The sequence below is a fragment of the Vicugna pacos genome, chromosome 17 (genome assembly GCF_048564905.1).
Source record: "Vicugna pacos chromosome 17, VicPac4, whole genome shotgun sequence".
NCBI lineage: Eukaryota > Metazoa > Chordata > Mammalia > Artiodactyla > Camelidae > Vicugna > Vicugna pacos.
Genome location: NC_133003.1, coordinates 2,432,802 through 2,452,421, shown reverse-complemented (window position 1 = coordinate 2,452,421; position 19,620 = coordinate 2,432,802). Strand labels below are relative to the sequence as shown.

The following is a 19,620-nucleotide window of genomic DNA, read 5'->3' as shown; positions in this document are numbered from 1 at the left end:
AATGCTCAGACATAAGATGAGTATTTTGAAATTAAGTTTCAGTTGTGTGAACAAAAAAAGTAAAAGAAAAAAAGAGAGAGAGAGAGAAAAGATTCAATTGTGTGGATTACCTTGACAGTCAAATCCAGATTTCCCAGGTGAACTGATGTGTAAATGCTGTATCTTGCAGTACTTTTCGTTCAGTAGCTTCTCATATATTGTTGATATAATTTTATTTTTATTCATGTCAATTGGAATTAAATGTAGAAATATTTCCATCTCAAATCATGTATTGTTATGACCTCTCCACTCCTTAAAGGCATCTACTTTTCATTCAGTCATAATTTGGGACAAATGTAAATTTTAGCAAAACTGTGTCTCACTTAGTCTCCCCTGTTCTATTTATAATTTACTTTGAATATTTTTTCAAATATTGTGCTCACAATTCTCATTTCAAGTCTCAGTTACTATCACTTGGATCTGTTTGTCCAGTACAGAGGAACTGGAGCGCTCTGTGATGTACGAATTTGGCACTGGGGTCCCATTTTCAGACTGAGGAGGAGCAGAGTCCTGAGTGGCAGGGAGTGAGTGGGAGGGGTGGGGGGAGCTGTAGGAGCTGCAGTCCAGGAGGCAGGGGATGCCAGGTTGTCTCGGGTCCCCAAAGGCCATTGGAATATCCTCATTTTTACTGTGAGATAGGAGTCTATTGGAAGGATTTAAACACCAGATTGAATATGTGAAGGACTCTGAACTTAAGCCTCTAATGAAAAAGAGGGAGAATGTTCCACAGTGTGGAACTTATCACCACTCATCCCACCCAGACACCCCTTTCTGTTTGAGACTTCAGTGGGGGTAAATCTTGGCCATTTCCAGAGGGGCAGGGAATGGCTGGTGGGGCTGCATCCATTGTCTAAGTTAACTTACTGTCAATAAGGCAGGAGGGTCACCCCTTCTGTGTCTTTAATGAAATTCAGTAAACAAGAATGTGTACCTATGAGGAAGAGAAGGTGAATTGATGTCTGTGGGGATAATTCTCAAAGTTCATATGTTGGAGTTATATGTTATTAATGTAACCTAATGATAAGGTGACTTAAACATCAGTAACAGAGTTATCTTTTTAGGCCTGTATGAGACAGCTTCAACAAGAACTGACTCACACCCGAAAGAAAGCGTCCATGTTGGAAGCTTCCCTGGAGGTGACAGCACATCATCAGACTAATGTAGAAGCTGAGACACAGGATTCAGAGAGGAAATCACATCAAACTGCGAACCCAGTATGTATGAAATTCAGCACGTCAGCTATGAATGTGCAGCGCAGAGTGTTGCAGGACACTAGCTTTTCAGGGACAGTTTTCTTTTGTATCTTCATTATAATTACACTTTTATTATCTTTATGATGCACTTGTTTCTTAAACTTTGACTTTCATTCTGCCATTTCTTTATATATTTTTTCTTATAATATTTACCCTTAGAGAAGTTCAGAATTATACATCTTTCCTCACAGAAGTTAACTTTTTTCCCTATTAAACAGTATTTTTTAGTTATCTCTCACCACAATGAGGCATGCTAGATAAAATCAGAGGATAATGTTTCATGGAATGGTCCAGAAAATTGTCATGTCTCATCATTATTTTTGTGAATGGATATAGAATCTGTGTATTGATTTCATGGATTTCAGAGTAACTTGTGCAGAAAGATCATTATACAAACCAGTTGAAGTTAGGCATTGCCTTCATTTTCTCATTTTACGTATGTTGTCAAAGCATGGAGAAGTTCAGGTCACATCTGTACACCCAAAATAGAGAATTAAGAAAATTGTCTAGATCCTGCCTTTGGATTTTTTCTTAACTTTATTGAGATATAATTCACGTATTATAGGGGGGATTGCATAACTCAAGTGGTAGAGTGCATGCTTAGCGTACACAAGGTCCTGGGTTTGATCCCCTGTACCTCCTCTAAAAATAAATAAGTAAAACCTAATTACTTTTCTCCACCAAAAGAAAAAAATTCACATATCATGTAATTCACCTATTTAGGATGCATAGTTAATACCTCCTAGTATATTCAGAGATGTGCAACCATCATCACAATCAATTTTAGAACATTCCCATCACCCCAAAAAGAAAGCCTACATCCCTTGGCCATCACCCCCAGCCCCCCGTCCTCCTCAGCTCCCCACAGCCACCAGTCTGACTTCTGTCTCTATAGATGTGCCTGTTCTGTGTGTTTCACAGGAATGGAATCACATGCTATGTGGTCCTTCATGATTAGCTTTTTTCATTTGATGAAACGTCTTCAAGGTTCATCCATGTTATAGCACTTGTCAGTGTTTCCATTTCTGTTTATTGTCGAACATTACTCGGTTGTGGGGCTAAACTGTTTATCCATCCATCAGTTGATGGATCTTTGGGTTGCCTCTGCTACTTGGCTATTGTTAATAATGCTGCTGTGAACATTTCTGTCCAAGTTTTGGTGTAAACATGTTTTCATTTCTTTGGGGAATATACTTAAGAATGGAAATGCTGTCATATGGGTCATATGGTAACTCTGTTTAACGTTTTGAGGAACTGCCATACTGTTTTCCAGAGTGGCTGCACCATTTAACATTTTTATCCAAAATGTGTAATTCTCCCAATTTCTATGCATTCCTGTCAGCACTGGTCATTAGCTCTCCTGGTAGGTATGAATTGGCATCTCATTGTGGTTTTGATTTGCATTTTTCTGATAACTAAGAATGTTGGGGATCTTTTCATGTGCTTATCCATTTGTGTATCTTCTTTGAAGACCTGGCTGTTCAGGTTTTTGCCCATTTTAAAATTGGATTGTCTTATTATGATTGAATTGTCAGAGTTCTTTTTGTATCCTTTGATCAGATGTAGGATTTTCAAGTATTTTCTCCTGTTCAGGAGCTTGCCTTCTTACCTTCTTGATGGTGTCTTTTGAAGAATAGAAGTTTTTAATTTTGATGAAGATCAGTTAGTCTATTTCTGTCTTTTACTGTCCTAAGAAACAAGTGCCAGATCCAGTCATGAAGACACACACCTGTGTTTTCTTCTAAGAATTTTGTAGTTTTAGGTCTTTCATTTTGAGTTAATATTATATATATATTGTATGAGGTAGAGGTCGAATTTTGTTCTTTTGCATGTGGATATCCAATTGTCCCAGTACCATGTGTTAAAAAGACTATTATTGTCTCATTCAGCTATTTGACACTCGTATTGAAAATCAATTCACTGTAAATGTGAGGGTTTCTTTTAGATTCAGAGTGGTGAGACATTGATCTATGTCTGTCCTATGCCAGTACCAATTCAGATGTTATGAGAACTCTTTCCGAGTCATCTTGCATATTACCAGTTGTTTTACATAGTAATAAAAATTCAGTGTCGTGGAATGTCTGTAACTACTTCTGTGGAGATTTGCTGCATCCTGAAGGGGCCTGGGTCCAGCTTATGCCTTGCTGACTCTGTGACATGACAGAAAGTAGGCTTGCAAAGATAAAGTCCATTCCCCCCCATTCAGACCTTTAGTTTCTCACCCAGTGCCTCCCACTTCACTCCAGTTTCCATCAAATCATGGTCATGGGATCTGCTGACTCAGTCTTCAATATACTTCATTATGTTGTACTCATAATTCATAGACTCATCCGTAGGTTTCACTATCTAGAGGCAAAAGATTAAGCCTGGAAAAGATTAATTCAACCTTTCTCTTTGGAAGCCTCTCTAATCCATCATCTTGCGGTTCACGATGAATTCCTCTTTTGGCTTGGTTCTTGTGTGTAACACTGGTGCCGATCTTGTTCTTGGTGTAGATCCTGCATTCTCAGCTCCCTGTGTCTACCTCCTTTTACTTAAAAAGAGAGGTGCCTAGCTGTATTCTATAGCTTAAGGCATAATTAATGAAATAAATATTTCATCCCATCCAAGGAAAATTTTTCAAGAGTACAGCTGTTAAAAATTAGATAATATTCAATCAGTTTATCATAAACAGGTAACAGATTAGTAATTTGAATTTCAGAAGTTCAAAGCCAATCTGTGTGATATGGAGAAGCATTGTGCTACAACATAAAGATGAGACAGTCTTACCTTCCCTTACCAACTAGCTTTTTAAGTAAGGTAAAGGAAAAATTGTATTTTTAAATGCTGCCAAAGGACACTATATTTATGGTTCCATAATATTTTATTTTCTCTCTGAGGAAAGGAAAATGAAGAGTGAGTGCTAGATTAATAAGTTCTCAAAGCTGCCTGTCTCTTAGAATTTCAGTTAATTGAAATGAGATAAAAAGGCTGATTTTGGTTAACTGACTATTTCTAGTTGTTTTTCAAGTATTAGACTTCAAATCTTGTGTCTCCTTGCTTACCAGTCTTCCTTATCCTCAAAGTTGAGGGGAAACTGAAATACATGCCTATTTGTAAGAAACTGTAATTGGAGGGAACTCTAAAGTAACTTCCTTCTCACTAGTTCTGAGGTCTTTCTTTCAGCTATCTGCTGCTTCTCATCAGCACTTTGTCATTAATAAGTTAATCTCAAAGTTTGTTACATTCCAGTTTATAGGAGACCAATTTCTACTATATTCAAGTTACACTTCTTACTATCTTTTTTCATCCACTTTTCTGTTTATCTGTTTTTGCCTAACAAACTCTCCAAAGTTCAGTGGCTTAAATAAGCATTTATTTCGTTCACAACCTGCACTTAGGAAAAGTGTGGCCAAGACACCCAGCCTCTATTCCTCTCAGCTTCAGGTGGGTCAGCTCGAAGGTGGGGGGCTGGAATCACTTGAAGTTTCATCCATTGTTGTCTGATGGTTGATGTCGGTGGTGGGCTGTGGCTTAGATGGAGCAGGCAGGTGGACCACCTCCCCTGGAACACAGAAGCTGTCTCTGTGGCCTGAGCTTGCCCTCATGATACTGGGCTCCAGGGTTAAGAGCGAGGCAGAAGCTGAACTGCCTTTTCAAACCAAGCCCTGCAGTTCACTTGGTGCCACTTTCACCGTTTTCTGTTCATTAGGAGCAGGGCACTTAAGGTTAGCCCAAATTCTGCCTTTTTCATGGAATTAATTTAGAAAATTTATGGAGACATTCAATAACCAGCATAATCTACTCACTAGCCACAATGTTTTCCTACTGCTTCCATACGAGAAATCCACTTGTCCCCACTCAGGCGTGAGCAGGTCTCGGTCGCTGTGGTGTTAGGCTCAGGCTTCAGCCCAGGGTCTTACTTTCCCATCTACACCAGGTCCAGGTGGGGCTGAGGTTCCTGGGCATGCTTTCTGGAATACAGCTCCTTCGGTACACTCCTCTCAGTGCTGGGGCTTGCGAATAAGGAGACACGAGTTATTTACCACCACACACCCAAAATTCTGCTGAACTGCTAAGGACTCCCTCACTCACAGATGGAAGATGGGAGGCACACTGGCCCGTAGCAGTTCTGAAATGCAGCCTGATGCTGCCGGCTCTTTGATTAGGACTTAGTCCTAACCCTGGGAGGGGTTCTCCTTCGCTGCCTTCTCTGAGCTCTTTGTTCTGTCCCTTTCATGAGCAGTGACCTGTATTTCAGCTGAGTAGTTCTCTCAAGCCAGCTTCCTCCTCGTAGACCTTCTAAGAAAAACCCAAAGGCCTCTTCTCGTTTTGCTCTGCCTTTGCCTCTTTCAGTCCAAGCTCGTGAGCAGTGTTTATGCAACCACAGTTCTCTTTAAAACTTTGAGTTTCCTGTGAATTTTATTGGGGTTCCTGCCATTGGAAAAGCTACTCTCACGTCTTTTTGAGATAAACTCTTCATCTTGGTCTTCCTGTGAAGCTGTTGTGGGACCATGCCTTTAAAATACTTATGCTTTTAAGATCTTTAAAGGAATTTGAGGCAGCACCTTAAATCTTTCCAAGGTCTTAACAAAGTCTTGGCTTCATCTTTAGACTGTTTTCCTGGCAGCAGCCTAGATTTGATCTTAGCCTGGAAGCCATTTCTCTGCTTACCCATTATGTGACAGTTGGGCATGTGGAGATGCTTTAAATGGGATACAGATAATAGAACCCAGTGAGTCCTGGTTCCTTTCTATTTAATAATCTTTTTGTTTGTTTGTTTTAGCTTATCTCTCTCATGAGTTTTACTTTCAGATGTTCGGTAGCAAGAGTCCTGTTTCCTCTGGTTTCAGTGTCTTTTTCTTCCCTGGCCTAGAAGCCTTCACTCTCAGCCCTTCAGGGACCCTCAGGCTTCCACTCACAGCCTTGGGGACACTTTGGATTTTCACTCTTACTCTTCTCTACATCTGTTCAGGTTTCACCTACCTCCAGGTTCAAAGGAATCCCCACATTTTGGGTTCTTTTTTAATGGCTGTGCCCCATTTTTAATATCAGTATCTGTGCCAGTTTTCATTGCTAGTAATTTATATAATAAACTGCCTCAAAACCTGGTGACTCAAGACAGCATTTGCTTGGTTCACAAATCTGTGTTTAGACAAGGCTCAGTGGACCCAGCTCATTTCTTCTCCACTTGGCATCAAGTGGGCACTATAATAATCTAAAGGCTTGTTCATACACATGTCTGGAAGTTGGAGCTGGCTTTGGTTAAGGACATTCCCTGCGGCCATCAGCTGGGACAGCTGCGTGTACAAGGACTCAGTAGGTGGCCTGGGCTTCACAGTGTGGTGGCTGGGTTCTAAGGGTGAGCGCCCCTACAGAGTGAAAGTCAGAAGCCATTTAGCCTTAGAAATCACACAGCAGTGCCCCCACATTGTGTCCCCTAGAAACCAGTTGACTGAGGCCAGTACGTACTTCAGGGGAGGGAATTTCACAGGTAAAAGAGTCAGAGAACTTGTAGGGATGATGTACAACCACCACCTCCACCTTCCTTGTCTTACCAAATAATCCTTCTGTCTGAAGGAAAGTAGTTCTTCTCAAGTCAGTGTCACTGAAATTCCAGCAAGTTTTTTTGTTTGTTTTTGTTGAATATGTTCTTTTGTTTTGTGGACAGCCACAAAGGATTACAAGAATGAAGGCTTTTTTGTTTGTTTGTTTAGAAAAATGTATGGATCACCTTACTAAACCACTACACGAGGAGATGGATTTCTCCTTAAGTGTGTGAATCACTCATTGCTCCTTGGAATGCAATTCAAACAAGCATAAAATATTTATAGTTTAGAGAAAGGCTTATGGCATTAGAACCCATATTTGTAAGATGTATTAATTGCAGTCTTTTTTTCAAAGTCTTGTTTTGGGAGGCATTTATTAATTCAGCCCTAAGTAACTCAATATGATCTCCCTAAAACTTTAAAAATTGTGGAGAGTTAAGACTTGGGGGAGGAAGTGGTAAGAGACTTTCTACTAAGAGATGCCTTATAGTCATTTTATGTAGGAAGGACATGAAACAATAACAGAAAAATAAGAGTGTAAAATCAAGTACATATGTATAACAAAGATGATGACAGTAAACGGTATATTTTTGTGACTCTTGGTGGTTTGAACTTTTTTCTTGATTTTCTGAGTAATTTGAGTTTCTCCATTCCACAAGGCAGATACCATTTTATTGTAACTGAATTTATTTAAACCTTTGATGCTGGGTTAGAGTTAGGCTGTTCTCAGTCTGCTAACCTCATTACCAAACAATTTTATCTTCTTCATGCAGAATGCTGATCTTCCAGCAAAAGTGGAATCTACATCTTCAGTACTTCTCCATCTGAGTGCAGAAACTCAACTTTTTCTAAAGGAGTTATTACCTATGAAAGAATTGCAAAAGAAATCTGACACACTAGAGGAGGAGAAAAAGAAGTTGGAAGAAGAAGTAGTAAAGCTCAGACGTCACCTAGAAATGAACACAGTGGAACGCAGTCAAGCCGAGCAGTACAAATGGAAGACTGAAGAGCGAGCAAGACGGGATGTAGTAGAAAAATTGAAGGAACTCAGTCAAGTCGTGCAGTACAACCGGGAGACTGAAGCGCGAGCAAGACAGGCTATAGCAGAAAAATTGAAAGAAATCAGCCAGTTTTTACAGGTGAAGCATTGATCTGTAACATGCCCTAACTCACTTCGCTGAGAATGACAGTTCGGATGTGTACATTTTCTGTGTTTCCTCTACTTCCCACATAGCAGTATGTTTTGTAGATTTCTGGAAGGAAGGCCACATTTGTTACTCCCTTTAAATAATTCAGTTTCCATCATTAATATCATTAAACTGATCTTTTAGAACAATTCTCACTAGAGAATCATTTTTAAGACCAATTGGTGTAAATCAAGATGACTAGGAGGAAAAGAATATATTGTGATTTAAATACTGTACCACACTCTGGGATTACTGTTAGGTTGTATTGTTCAATTTTTAAAATTTTAAATTGATCCTATTATTCTTTGAACTATCACATTACATGAGTACTAATATAAGAGTGATTAAACTTTAATTTTGTAATTCAGATTTAATTCACTTGACATTGATGATAAATATTTTAAAGTTCAGCTTTTTTTTCACACTTAAAATTGCTCTCTGAATCACTGACTCAAAACTAAAGGGAACAAATATACTGTAATTACTCAGGTTATAAGTATTTTTAAAATTGTACCCTTTTAATTTGCTGTAGGCACAAGCAGCATCTCAAGAAGACTTGTTAAGAGAGTATACACGTGCTTCAGTAAGTCAGATGGAACACAGAGTTCAAGACCTGGAAACTAAGCCGAAAAATAAAACTTTTCAGTTTGATTCTAATGAAAGAGAATTGGAAAGATACAAACAACTGTACCTGAAAGAGCTAGAAAACAGAATGTCATTGGCAAGTCAACTAAACTCGTAAGTCAAAACGTAGAATTATAGAAAATAATTTAGGTCATTAATTTGCCACTTAGGCATAATTTTTATTGAGCCAAGTTCATGAGGTGAGTAGCAAGTGAAAGTTAACTAGATAGTGTAATTTTGGGAAATGATGTTAGTAAATGAACTCTCCTTTAAAATGTCAGTCCAGGGCAGTTTGCATCTCACTGCCTTTGTTGCTTTTACATGACTTCATTTTTTATATTTGCATATATTTAACCTGATCCAGCCTTTAAGCTAGGGGTTTTACAAACTTTGTAATTTAGACAGCCATATTATCACAAAATTTCTATCTGGAATTCCCATAAATAGAAATGTTAATGAGTTTAAAATTAACTGTGTTTTGGAAGAGCACAATGTAAACCCAAGGGGCCCCATGCTGGTGTTTGGTGAATTTACTTTCTTGATTGTGATATTTGGTGTCACCGCTCGTGGGCACCCTGAGACGAAGTACTGTACCCTTCTAAGTTTGTCTCCGCTAAGTAAAGGCATGCTTGGGCAATAGGGGGAAATTCACAAGGGGTGAGGGGCAGCATAGAGGTTCACAAAGTGGCTAAAAAGCAGATGGTGGCCTGCCCGCGGGGGTGCGTGGAAGATAGAAAGGGCGGGTCCCACCTCCGGTGCCTGAGTAGCAGTGTGAGAAGCTACAGGTCTCCCCGCTATCCGAAAGTAGCGCGTTCCTATCAAAGTTGTCGATGTAAAGCAAAGGGGCAGTTACCTTAGGACACACCTTGCTGGTGGATGCATGAAATAAATAAGCATAAAGTGCAGGCGCTCACAGACACAGTCCAAAGCCGTGGTGGCGTGATGCTGGGACACTGAGGGTGGTTCTGGGGAAGGAGCTCGGTGGGGCCCCTCTCGCTGCTTGGGGTGCTCGTTGCCCCTCTGATGGCTTGGGCTAAAACAAGCACCCAGTGCTATTCTGGTTTTTTGCATTTTTTTTATAAAAGTGAAAATCCGCTTGAGTTTTTTTTTGGTTATGGAAAACAGGTGCTGATGTAGGCCTCTGGTAAAAGCAAAGTAACAAAGTGGGCTTTGTTACATTGGGGGACACTTGAAATTGCCCCAGCGCTGTCGTAGTACTTTCCCACCTTCGACTCTGCCGCCTGGTGTCCCCCAGAGGTGGTGGCTCTAAACTGTTCCTCAGTGCCGCATGCTTAATTTCTCCCAGGTAATGAGTGAAATGTGTATATAAGGGGGGTGAAAGCAAATGCTTGAAAATGGCTTTGAGGGATGGTTTATTTTTTATTTGTAAACTGGTTTACTGAGGGTGAGTATGTCTAGATGCAGCCAGTGCAGAAGGCAGTGGGGGTCTTCTGTGGGGGCGTCTCCATCTCTGACTCTCCCCACTTTGAAGTACTTGTTACTTAAGGGCCCCCCCAGGCATGCATGTCCTTCTTTAGGACAGTTTTAAACTGTAATTGTTTACAGTAGGTCTGCACTGATGTATTTTTGGTGTCAAAACAGTTTAATGGGAGAATCTGTTTACTATTATAGCAACTTTAGAAATACATATCACTTAGGAAGAAAATGAAATGAATCAAATGTGTGCTTTGCGATCCTCGCAGGGCTAATAAGAGGCTGGCAGCGGTGAGCACTGAGCTTCAGCTGGAGAAACAGCACCAGAGCTCCCTCCTCGGTTCTGGTCCTACAAGGCCTGTTGATGGACCGCCTTCTGCTAAAAATTCTAGTACTAGCGTGGAGCCCAAAAGGAGTCTTACTCAAAGAAGAAACTTCAGAAATTTTTCAGACCCTTCAACTAGCATGAGCGGTCACTTGTTCACGGTTAGTTATATTATCTTTTTTCCCTTGGGTTTCAGATTTCTGATATAATTCTTGTTTTTAATTTGATGAAATTCTGAGTTGTTAGACTTCTGCACACTAAGTAAAACCCATAATTAATTGTGCTAACAAAGAAAGGAGACAGAAATTTTATAATTTTTTAAAGTCCCTGGACTTGTAATTTTCAAGAGATATCTGTCATTAACTTTGTTCAATAAATGCAACTAAACTGACAAATTTTAAATTCCTTAAAAAGCTCCATTTCAAATTCTATTTTAGAAATTAAGTATTATTGCCTAATAACTAGAGATACACTTTCCAATGTTTGGCTTAGTTTCTGATTGATTTCAGTTTGGCATTGGTTCACAGTAATTTTCAAGTTTTGCTGCACCCCAGTTTTTCTGCCCCTAAGCATAAGTAAATGATTGGCATCGAGATACTTAACCACATATGGATGTTTTTTCTTTAAAGGAATTCAAGATAATTTTTTTATGAATTAAATAAAATTGTAATGCTAAAAACATTAAGCTCTGTTTTTCAGTTTAAAACTTTTATCATTTTCTTCTGTAAGTGTACATTCTTAATTGCTATTTTACTTATATAGCATTGTTATTTTAATTGTTATAAAATGTCTTACTGAACAATTGTAGAACATTTCTAAATATGTAGTCAAGTAAAGGAAACATTTAAATTTTTTAAATGTTCACTTATGTCTCTGTCTTGCCCTCACCTGTAGGAATACCAGGTGGCAATGATAGGGAGTCTTTAAATTACAACCAGTTTTCATTGTGTATGGTTGTTAAAATAGCCATTGAAATCGGTGTGCGTTGATTTATGATTTGATGGTGTTTTCATGATCTTCTTGATGCAGAGAAGGGTAGCACAGGCCCTTGTTAAGTGAGGTCTCAACCTGTTTCTTCTCACTTGGCTTCATGTCATAATAAATCGAAGAAGAAAAAAAGCTCAGGTTTCATAGACAGTGTTGTGGGTAAATTGAGTCTAAGTGCTTCAGAGTCATGAAACCAGACTGCGTGGTGTTAAAAAAAAATGCATGGCTAACACTTCTGTCAGTGGCTAAGCATGATGCAAACTCAAAATGTTTTCATAAGTTGTCACCAAAAAATCGCTAGTGGGTCACTTTACAGGATGATGGTGAAAGAGTATGAGTGCAAAAGCAATGCAAGAGAAAGCTCCTGAGGGCAGTTCTTTCCTTTAATGTTTTTGGAGGAAAGAGGTATCTATTTTTTAGTACTTCTAGATACACTGGAAAATAATTTATTTTAAACTCAGTGTTGTAGTTCCAAGGTACATGTAGTTCTTCTGTGGGGCCATGGGGCCGAATCATGCTAGATTCAGCAGGGAGGTTAACAAGCCGCGCTCTGTCCGGGTGCAGAGACACGTCTCCCTCAGCGCTGCCAGGCTCCTCACAGGAGTTACTGTACAGTTACTGCTGACAGATTTCTTAGTCAGACTTAGAGAAAGAAGGTGCCTTCTGGAATTGCTAGGGATGTAATTACTTCTGCTGGGAACATATAAAGTAATGCTATGCGATCTGTGAACATACTGTTTAAAATGTCAGGAAGGGATGGGTTTTTGCATGGGGCTTAACAAAACAACAGACTTGCACAGCTTTTCAGCTATGGTTCTAGAAAGCAAAATGTTAAAAATGGCATTGGGGTTGACTTTAACATTCTCCTTTATGTACAAGGTTTTAACATTTTGGACTGTTCCTACTGTGACGTTCCAGCTTACTCTGCACTTTCTTCTAACTGGACAGAAGTGTTGCTCTAAGTCTGTGATTTCAGTCGTGCTGGTTGTCGAAGCAAGTTTTTTCTAGTCATAACACTTGGGTTTATTGCCTCTCTTACCGCTGCATGAAGTATATATAGCCTTGTCCCTTGACGTCATAGTGGTAACAGATGGACCCCGTATCTGCTTTGCTAATGTTTACCCTCAGATTTCACATTATAGTTTATTTCTGGGATGTTTTGTCCTACATGTCAGAAGCAATTTTACAGCTTTACTCAATTGTGTTATTTAATTATATTACTATAAAATACAAAAAGTTAAAATTAGCCTGAGCAGATACATCACTGTTAGATTTTCTTGCACATAGAATTTTTTTCTGAGAACTGAAAACTTAAAAATTGATTCCAGACAATATTATAACAGGCACAATTTCTCTGTTTTAAGATTTTTTTATGTTCAAGAGTTTTTAAGTATTGGTGTGCCTAACATGAAGCATGGCCATATCAATAGTTAATAAATGTCCTTCAAATCTATTTTAAATAGGAAGACTAAATTTTACACTGATAGATTTTGGACTTTTGGTGCACTACTGACACTTTGAAACATTTTCTAATGATTTATTTAACTAATTTTTAAATTTCTGAAATGTCCATTCAGTTTAGCAGCCCTTTTTCTAAATGGGACTATTCCAGTGCAGCAGAGCTAAAACGGTTAATAATCCTAAGACTTTAACTTTTCACATGACACAGCACTGCGTCTCAGCAGAATCTGGTCACGTTCTTTTAAAAGTAGACTTCCGAGGCAGGGCACATCCACTCTGAATTTTAATTCTAATCAAACTATCACAGTAGTTAAGCTCACTTCTCATAAGGCAAAGGCAGAGTTTAGAAACCTTGTTTCTGTTATCAGTTTTCTGCTCTGTGGACTCCCTCCTGCCCTCATTTCATTTTGTCTGAATGGACAAATGAGGAAGCACATTATCTTTTGAAAGACAATAACTCAACTTCTTCCAGTTCTTTTTCTTTCATTCACTTTTTTCTCTGCACTTAATTTTTTATCTCCTTGATCAACAAATTCTTATTTCTTTTCTCTGCAGCAAAATACATGTATTTAATAGTTACAAACTGACAGGTGTCATTTCCTTCATACATTAACCTATTTAAAACAGGATAATGAATCAGAGTGGTTAAATGACTTGATTTTATTACATTTCTGGAATTGTACTTATTTTTATAACATTTAAAGTAAGAATGATACCAAGTTTAACTTAAAAGTATTAATAATCTGAAAACATATTCACTTCAGAAATGAACGTGTGTGTATACGTGTTGGCAAGTGTGTTTTTATCAAATTGATCTCGGAAAGAGAGGGCAGCATTATCTTCCAGCCTGTGACCTCAGTTTTGACCTCAATCCTGCAGTGTCCCCAGTGGGACCTTCCATTTCTATGGGACATAGTCTGCAAACTGCCAGTTGTGAGAGAATCCTCCTAATTAAAAATCATTAGAATTAAATCTTGCTGATACATTGTCTTCCTGTGTATGATTTTCTCACCTTTCTGTATTTTTGTTAAATGGAAAAGTTTAAGTAAAACTGCAGGTGCCTTCTCCTTATTAATGTTGGACTTCATACCACTTCCACCATCTGGACATGGGGGTCCTCACCTAGAAATAAAGATAAAGGTCCCAGAAGTACCTATTTAGGAAAACATCTTTGCAGAGGAAAAGATAGTAATCTTACATTCAACTCATGTAAATGTGTGATCTACATTTTGCAGTGTTTATTAATGGTTATATGAAATTATTTCAGTCAAGGCTTCTCCCTTCATCTGCTAGGTGTTTTTCACTTCACAGGACCCGCTTGGCACTGTTGTCACGTTCTTGATGGCATAAGACCTCTCTAGAATGCTCTTATCAGACAATGTTATGGAAAACAGGCTCTGAGAATATTGGCAAACGGTAGCCAAAAACCTTGTCTTTGCACCTAACATTTACAAAGGCCTCGGCCCTCATGTCGCTGTTATCACCACAGTGTTTATTATGTTCATGTACTATTTGAGACCCTGTTTAGTGAGCGGGTGACTTTCATAAGAAAGATTTTAAAAGAACAATCTAGATGGGGAGACTTTCAGTTTGAAGTGTCCCCACACATTTCATAATTAAATACGTAACTAATTAAGTCAAGTTTCAAAAAGTTGGCCCTAGTTTCCAGAATGGAAACAAAGTTACAGTTAAAGAATTAGGTATTGTTTTCCTTGTTTCTCACTCTAGGAAGTTGTGAATCAGAAACCAACTTTGAAAACTGGCGCTAGCCTCTCCTTTTCTTTTCTTCAAGCAGATTTTCTGACATAAATATTTTAGTCATCACAGAGAGCAAAATACATTTGTTTAACTTGTTTGCCAGTAGAATTTTCACTTGACATTATAACAGAACCCCTTCATTTTATGTATCTATGATTCTGTGCTAAAAACATTAGCATAGAACAGACCTTAAAATTTTAGTTTTCTAAAAGTGCAGGAATGGAAAGCTCATTTTTAGGAAAAATCCAGTAACATTAAAAAAGCTAAACTTTTATAAAGGACAGTTTTCCTAAGAACTGCAGATTAATGCATGCAGTGTGAAACATGAACTGTTGAAACTTTTTGTGCCAATAAGATCGGGCATCGCCCTCTGAGATTCTGTGTATCTGACAGGGCAGTGTTTACTGTGCTTTTCATCAGGTGAATCTAAATAGCGTTACATATGTATGTTCTCTGTTATCTAAAATCAAAGTAAGTAGGAACTTATTTTACTTTTATTCATGTGATTGTTTTTCTATTTAAACAATCCCCAAGTTAGGTCAAGTCCCTAAAAGTATTATTTAAAGGCCACATTTCATAAGCTAGCTGTCATTCCTATGATAGTGTTTCTTGTTTAACTTAAACATTAATAATAATATTTGACTTATTTCAGATGCAGAAGTCAATGAATAATATAGCTAGAGAATTAAAAGAAGGTATGTCGCCAACATTTCTGAATTAAATTTAGATATTGATTTCCGTACTACACTGTAAACAGAAAATGGCACTTCTTTCTATTGTTTGAATAACAGATACTATGTTAAAGTTTTTTCTTACACATATCTAATGAAAAATGTGAAAGCATAATTTCATTCATAATGATAAATATACTTATTCTTCATTTACTCATCATGATCCATTGCTTTAAAAAAAAACTTAAGAAGTCTGTGTTATCTCTCTATTTCTGGCTGTCCCCTTCCTCTCCTGCTGTCCCCGTGGGCCTGTCACCTACACACGGGCCTGTTCTCAAAAAGCATGGAGGTCATCAGCTTCTCAAGTTTCTGGTAGTGACTGAGGCCAAAAACCCAGACTCAAGCAATCACAGTTCATGTAGCTGTCACCTGGTGGATGACAATTAAATTTCTTGTCATTCGCTTTGTCACTGGTTAAACTTTTTCCCTCAGGAAAAATTTCAAATTCCTTAGCTTGGGAGAAAAACACCCACATTGATTTGGCTCTTGCCAAAGTCTTCAGCCGTATCCCTTTACTCCCCTGCTCTGCCCCTTTGCTCCAGCGACTGGTCAGACTGCGTCCAGCTCCGCGGGTGCCCATCCTGCCTCTGCTCTTCGTGTTTGCTTCATGCCTCTCCCTCCCACACTTTCTCCTCCTCCTTCAGGTATCTGCTTACACATCATGGCCACCAAAGAGCAGACAGTATTGACACAAAGCTGGACATCCCTTCTGAGTGTTCCAACTGAGCCCTCTTTTATACCTGTCATGGCATTTATGTCTCTGTACCGAAATTGCCTGTTCATCTATTTTTCCAGTTTATGGTACAAGATCTTTCAGGGTGGACTGTCATCTTCAACTTGTGATTTCAGTGCTTGTCACAGTGCCTTAGCACATGGTTGCTGAGTAAATGAATGAAGAATAAGAAAACCAGGTGCTCTGATTCTTAGCCACAAGAGCAGTTAATTCAACGTGCAGCCCTGGGCAAAGTCTAGAGTAGTTATCTTGTATTTTGTGTTGTAATCTTATATAGATTTTTTCATTCTTTTTAAAACTTAGAAAAGTCTCAGCTTTTCTTAAAAAATAAACTGACATTTAGTTACCTATGAAGTATTTTAAGTAAAGAATCTAAATTTTCCTTTTCTTTCCAGCCAGTACTGAACTTCAATCAGTCCTACAGACTCTCGTAGGCTCGATGGATGAGTGAAGTCTAAGTCAAGGTCTGGGTTCGAATGCACGTCAAGAATATGTGGACATTTTGAAGAAAGAGTATGTGATCTACAAAACAAATAGTAAACATTTACCTGCTGGGCTGTTTGCCTCACATTTTAGTTGTTTCCCGTTAAGTAAGATACTGACTGTGTTTATTAAAGGAAAATACTTTTGTATCAGGTGTGCATGATTAAAATTTATGTAGTACTTTGAACCACGTTTCTCTGCATCTCATTGACTTTTAAGCAGATTTTGGGAATAAAACCCGGCACTTTGGAGTATTACATACTCAAACTGAGCCCCGATGCCAGCTGTTTAAACAACAGCCAACCACCCACCAAACTTGTCGTTGATTCTGAGCAGTGTTGATTTTTTGCATTTTCTAGCGTTAATCGCTGTCTATAGACCTAAAGATTTAGACAGACAGCGTTTGGATCTGCTGTGGTGTTTCAGTGTTCTGATGGATCACAACACTCGTTACAGTGCCATCAGGCTTCCTATATGTTACCTTAAACACTGATTCACAGATGTTTCCTCATGGAGAAACGAAATCTGCCTCAGGCATTTCATTTTCTCTATTTACTTACTTTTTGGAAACAGTCCTGTGAGCACTTATTGCCCTAATGAAGTCATCCGGAACACCTGACAGAAACTTCAGCCCCTTACTAAGCCCCCACCCTGAAATAAGCTGTGATTCCTTAAGGACACATGTTTCCTGACTGGCACGTCAGTGTCACAATTCTCATCAGGCAACTTTTGACAGCCTCTTGGCTTTTTGTCTTTATGAGCCCCTGACTCCCTTCCTTGAAACACTCAGTTTTACCCAAATCTGTGTCTCCCAAATTGCAATTTATTTCTTCCAGTTTTATTGAGGTATAATTGACATGCAGCACGGTATTACAAGTTTAAGGCGTACAGCATAATGATTTAATTTATATATCTCATGAGATGATGACCGCAATGTACTTTGCTGTAACTATTAACATAACTCTACCCCTGTCGCTGGGATACAGTATGATTACTTAGGGTTCTCTAAGGGAGAAATGAAAATAATAGAGTACCTCTATCTCTGTCTGTCTGTCTTTCTAGCTTTCTATCATGTCTGAAATCTGTAGGGTGGGCCTGCAGCCTGGAAATTCAGGTAAGAGTTAATGTTGCAGTCTTGAGTCTAAATCCCGAGGGATGATAGTCTGGAGACTCAGATTGGGTTTCCATGCTTCAGCCATGAAAAGAATTCCCTCCACTTTGGGGAACCTCAGTCTTTGTTCTGAAGGCCTTCAGCTGATTGGATGAGGCCCATCAACATTATGGAGGGTAATCAGCTTTATTCAAAGTTACTGATTCACACCTGAAATATACGTTCACAGAAACATCTAAACTGGTGTTTGACCAAGCAACTGGACATCATAATCTAGCCAAGAGATATTTATCAGGAGTTGGAGAGGTTTGTTCTAAAGGGATATAAGTCTTTGTTCCAGCAGGAAGTAATTTGCTCAGCACAGTTCTAGGTCAACTCTGGGCTCCTGATAATCATGAACTCAGATCTGATTTCCCAGCCTGTGACTCTTTGTGTCCAGCAGGTGGCGCCAAATGACCAGTCAGGTCAGATGCACAGGCTCGTCTTTGGGAACAGGTGCAATGTATTTATGTATGGCCAGCATCTTAAACAAAGCAATGTTGTCTGTCTGTGACTCTTCTCCATTTTACTGAGACCTGTGGATCAAAATGAGAAGTTCACAGGAAAATGGTTGTCTCTCCTGGAATGTGGTGATATTGTGGAATAATGAAAATCTTAAGTCAAACACAGAGACAGCCCAGTAAAATGGCACCTAAACACAGATTTGGGGAACTCGTGTGTGTGTGTGAACTTGTGCTTCTGAGAAAGATTAAACAGGAGTGGAACTGATGAAAAATTCTTCGAAAAAAGGTAAAGAAAATACTGTAGAAAACCCTGTAAAGGGAATAAAGTTGAAGAAGATGAAAGAGACAGAGAGAAAAGCCAAGTAGAGTGTGCACGAGACTGGGCTATGTGGATAAAGTGTTAACACGGGAACCCCTGGAGAAAGGACCCATGTGTCCTGAGTTCCAAATGAAGATCATGTAAGTGGAGGATTAGGAAAAAAGACACCAAACCTTCTGCAACAAATTCAATGGAATCCTTTATTTTAAGGGACTCTTAACCTCATGCTCACAACTAGGAACTGTCCACATTACACACAGCATGTGTTCCAGGAGGCAGGGTTGAAGCTGTAGGCACTGAAAAAGGAACCTCCCTACTGTGGAGAAGGAGAGAAAACTGCAAGGCTGGGGTGGAATAGCAGACCTATTGGGTTCACTTCTTTGTTAAGCTGTTAAAATCTCCCTAATTAGAGGAAGGGTATAGCTCAAGTAGCAGAGCACATGCTGAGCATGCGTGAGGCCCTGGGTTCAATCCCCAGTACCTGCTCTAAAAATAAATAAATAAACCTAATTACCTCCCGCACCACCCAAAAGAAAAAAAAATTTCCCTAATTAAAAGAAAAAGTCTGCATCTGACAAGGTGGAGGCTGTGAAGAAGGGGTTTATTGCTGCTGCATTGAGAGACCTGTTGCTCAGGTTAGAAGCTGCTTCCAGAGCAGGACAATCCCCACCGTAACTGAAGGAATGGAAGGTAAATTGAGCTTAATTATTAACATAATGATTGACGGTTTTGGCCCACTCAACAAAGTAATAGTCTTAATTCAAATCCAAGTGTTAATTTTGGCTTTTTTAGGTTAAAGTACAGGCTAAATTGCCTTGAAACTGTGATGGAAGTGGTTAAATGATTTATAACGAAGTTTTCTTTCACAAAACTACGTCCTCCTGTGTTTTTGTTCTGTGATAACTTTAGCTGTCATTTAAAGTAGAATTTGAGTTATTTATGTGCGATAAGGATCCTTGTGCTTAAAAAGGCTGCATCTTTCTTTTTTTAGTTTTTTGATTTTTTAAAAAAAGATTTCCCTTCTAAGCTTTTTTTTTTTACTTTTTTTCATCATATAAAACCCAAAATCTAATGAAATATGTCTCCAGGTTTTAGAAGAGTGAAAAGACGCTCAGAGAAAACTTTCTCGAGAGCAGAATGCCAG

The 19,620-nt window shown here is 38.8% G+C and overlaps 1 protein-coding gene across 10 annotated transcripts in view; it reads left to right on the top strand.

The window, feature by feature from the left end:
• The window catches only part of LOC107035086 (ankyrin repeat domain-containing protein 26-like), a 111,723-nt gene extending 94,993 nt beyond the window's left edge, over positions 1 to 16,730 (top strand). For 9 of the 10 annotated variants that reach the window (XM_072940883.1, XM_072940882.1, XM_072940881.1 and 6 more), the window contains 6 exons: positions 1,101 to 1,253; positions 7,594 to 7,959; positions 8,540 to 8,745; positions 10,335 to 10,551; positions 15,249 to 15,291; positions 16,456 to 16,730. In XM_072940883.1, coding sequence (XP_072796984.1) covers positions 1,101 to 1,253; positions 7,594 to 7,959; positions 8,540 to 8,745; positions 10,335 to 10,551; positions 15,249 to 15,291; positions 16,456 to 16,511 — 1,041 coding nt within the window. In that variant the 3' untranslated portion in view covers positions 16,512 to 16,730. The remainder of the gene's footprint in view (positions 1 to 1,100; positions 1,254 to 7,593; positions 7,960 to 8,539; positions 8,746 to 10,334; positions 10,552 to 15,248; positions 15,292 to 16,455) is intronic. The other variant, XM_072940880.1, reaches the window with a different exon arrangement.
• The last annotated feature ends 2,890 nt before the right edge of the window (positions 16,731 to 19,620 follow it).